Source organism: Mandrillus leucophaeus, unplaced genomic scaffold (genome assembly GCF_000951045.1).
Source record: "Mandrillus leucophaeus isolate KB7577 unplaced genomic scaffold, Mleu.le_1.0 Scaffold28, whole genome shotgun sequence".
NCBI classification, from domain to species: Eukaryota; Metazoa; Chordata; class Mammalia; order Primates; family Cercopithecidae; genus Mandrillus; species Mandrillus leucophaeus.
This window is the reverse complement of record NW_012102920.1, coordinates 2,636,883-2,639,300: the sequence shown is the minus strand read 5'-3', so window position 1 is coordinate 2,639,300 and position 2,418 is coordinate 2,636,883. Positions and strand designations below refer to the sequence as shown.

General features: G+C 60.7%; 1 protein-coding gene across 1 annotated transcript in view; it reads right to left on the bottom strand.

The window, feature by feature from the left end:
- The window catches only part of GRIN1 (glutamate receptor, ionotropic, N-methyl D-aspartate 1), a 44,840-nt gene that overhangs the window by 25,414 nt on the left and 17,008 nt on the right, over positions 1 to 2,418 (bottom strand). The window contains exons 4-5 of the mRNA XM_011985176.1: positions 2,185 to 2,247; positions 1,287 to 1,387 (exon numbers count right to left, since the gene is read on the bottom strand). Of these exons, the coding sequence (XP_011840566.1) occupies positions 1,287 to 1,387; positions 2,185 to 2,247 (164 nt within the window). The remainder of the gene's footprint in view (positions 1 to 1,286; positions 1,388 to 2,184; positions 2,248 to 2,418) is intronic.

The following is a 2,418-nucleotide window of genomic DNA, read 5'->3' as shown; positions in this document are numbered from 1 at the left end:
CTTTCCCTGGGCAGTTCTTTTTTCTGGGCAGAGCTTTCTCTGGACGGGACTTTTATCTGGGCGGGTCTTTCCCTGGGCGGGGCTTTTTTCTGGGCGGGGCATTCCTTCCTTGGGACCAGTGCGTACGCGTACCTTGCCTGGTCAAATCTTTAAAAATCTTTTTTCCTGGAGCCAGGCCAACCCTCCCTGGGGCACAGTTGGATGAGTAGAGTGGACAAGAGACCTATGAGCCTAAAGCTGAGTGCGGGGGGCGTAATGGGGTATGATTAGTGCCTTTTTATAGCAGCTGCAGGAGAAGCAGGTGAGGCCCCGTGGGCAGCTCTAAGCAATAACCCTGCCTTGGGCTGGGGAGATTCCTGCCTTCTAGCCCGAGGAGCCCTGGCTGGCCCCACCCTGCGCTCTGCCCTGGTGAGGGGGCTGCACCTGTCTCCGTGCCAGAGGTTCGTTTGACGGACCCATGGAAATGGTGGCCTGCCCTGGGACTGAGAGTGTCGCTGGCTCTTTCCCATATGCAGGGCTGGAGGGCTGGGCTGTGTTCCTCTGGGCGTTTCGATGCTGTTTTGCTCCACTCTGTTGGAGCCTAGCAGAGCTTTTAGGTCAGGGACAGTGGGGTTTTGGCTGTCCCATGAGGCAAGGCTACTCACCCTGCCCTTCCCTACTCTTGCTTTTCCTATTCCCAGTCACCCAGCCTTTCCCCTCCCAGGAGAACCTAGCCATTTGCAAATAGGGAGCTTTTTACAGTGGGCTTCTCCCGAGGTTGCTCTGTGGCACCGGACCCTGTCCAGAGCAGCCTGATTTCCCGGGTACCTAACTGATTTCTCCTTAAGCTGCTGCTCCAGTTGTTGCAACCCTTCCGTTGGGAAGTCTGGCCCTCTCCCTGCCGTGGGCCTTTTCGCCTGGCACATCTGCACATCACTTCCCTGGGCCTCGTCCCTGGCCCCAGCCCTGGGCCTTGTTTGCACAGGTCTGCCCCCTTGAGTTGCGGAGATTCCCAAGGGCAGGGTCTCCTCCATCTCCCTCTCCCACAGCCCAGCTCAGGGCAGAGGCAGTATGTGACTGTGGAATGGGGAAGGGCCCAGGGAGGGAGGCACAGATGGAGGGTGTCACATCAGCCGTGCCGATAGGAGTGTGGGCGTGGGAGCGGGTGGGGTGTGGCTGTCCTTGGTGAAGGTGCTTTGGAAGCTGAAGGTCACTGTGCCCAAGAATGTCCCAGCTGTGGCTCAGATGGCGGGTGCTTGGCCAGGTACCACCCTGTGTGCAGTGTGTAGGGCCCTGCCCAGCCTCACCTGGCAGAAAGGATGATGACTCGGGCCTCCAGCTCTTTTGCCTCCATCAGCAGGGCTGTCACGTTCTTGGTCCCTGGGTCAAACTGCAGCACCTTCTCTGCCTGCGGTGTGAACAAGAATGTTAGCAGGCGGCTGGGGCAGGGGACATAGCACCTCAGGGGTGAGAGTCGGGCTGGAGCCGCTGGGAACCCCGAGGCAGCTTAGCTAGGGCTGCCATGGTCTGCGCCTGCCACCTGCGCCTCTGCCTGCCTTCCTCAGTCCTCGCCTGGCCTGGCCTCGCCTCTCCGGTCCTGTCCTGTCTTCAGCCTGCGCGCTCACCTGTGCTCGTTCTGTGCTCTCTCTGCTCTCTCTCTGGGTCTCTCTCTCCACCTTACTCCTGTCCTCATCTTTGCACTGAGCATGCAAGCTGAAGTGGACCCAGACTCAGGAGGCGTGCAGCGGACGGGAAACAGAAAAGAGTTTTGGAATGCAACCAGGAAAAGAGATGGGGCTGACTTTTCCAAAACCATGGGAGGTCCTCTGAGGTCTGATTCCGCAGGCCCCCGCAGGAGCAGCCCAGCCCCGGCGAGCGGGTGGCCAGGCGGGCGGGCTCCCTCCCGGGTTCCACGAGGAAACCCTGGGGGTCCCGGAGATTCGCATGCACTTCCCGGAGAGCAGCTCCTCCTGCAGCCGCGCCTGCCTCGAGGGTGCAGGCTAGGGTCACGGCGGGTGGGCCTCAGGCACCCACGCCGCCACGCCTGCCCTCTCCTGCCTGCCCTCTCCTGCCTGCTGCCGGCTGCCTCTCCTCATTGCTTGGGCCTGCGGCTCGGCGGCTGGGCCAGACAGTGGCCCTAGTGGCCGAGGCGCCGAGGCCAGGGCTCCCTAGCCGTGGGTGGCGTGCACGTCCATGCATATATACCTTGGGTCCGCGCTTGTTGTCATAGGACAGTTGGTCGAGGTTTTCATAGTTCCTTTTTTTACTCTGATGAATAATGTGCACAGAGAAAATATGCAGACACAGAAGAAGATTATAAACGGTTGAAAATGACGGCGCTAAAGCAATCACACCACCTCCTCGGCACGTCTGCAGACGGGCTCCTACCTGGAGCTCGCAAACACCGAGGCCCCGGGCGGGGCTGGGGGCCGGGGGCGG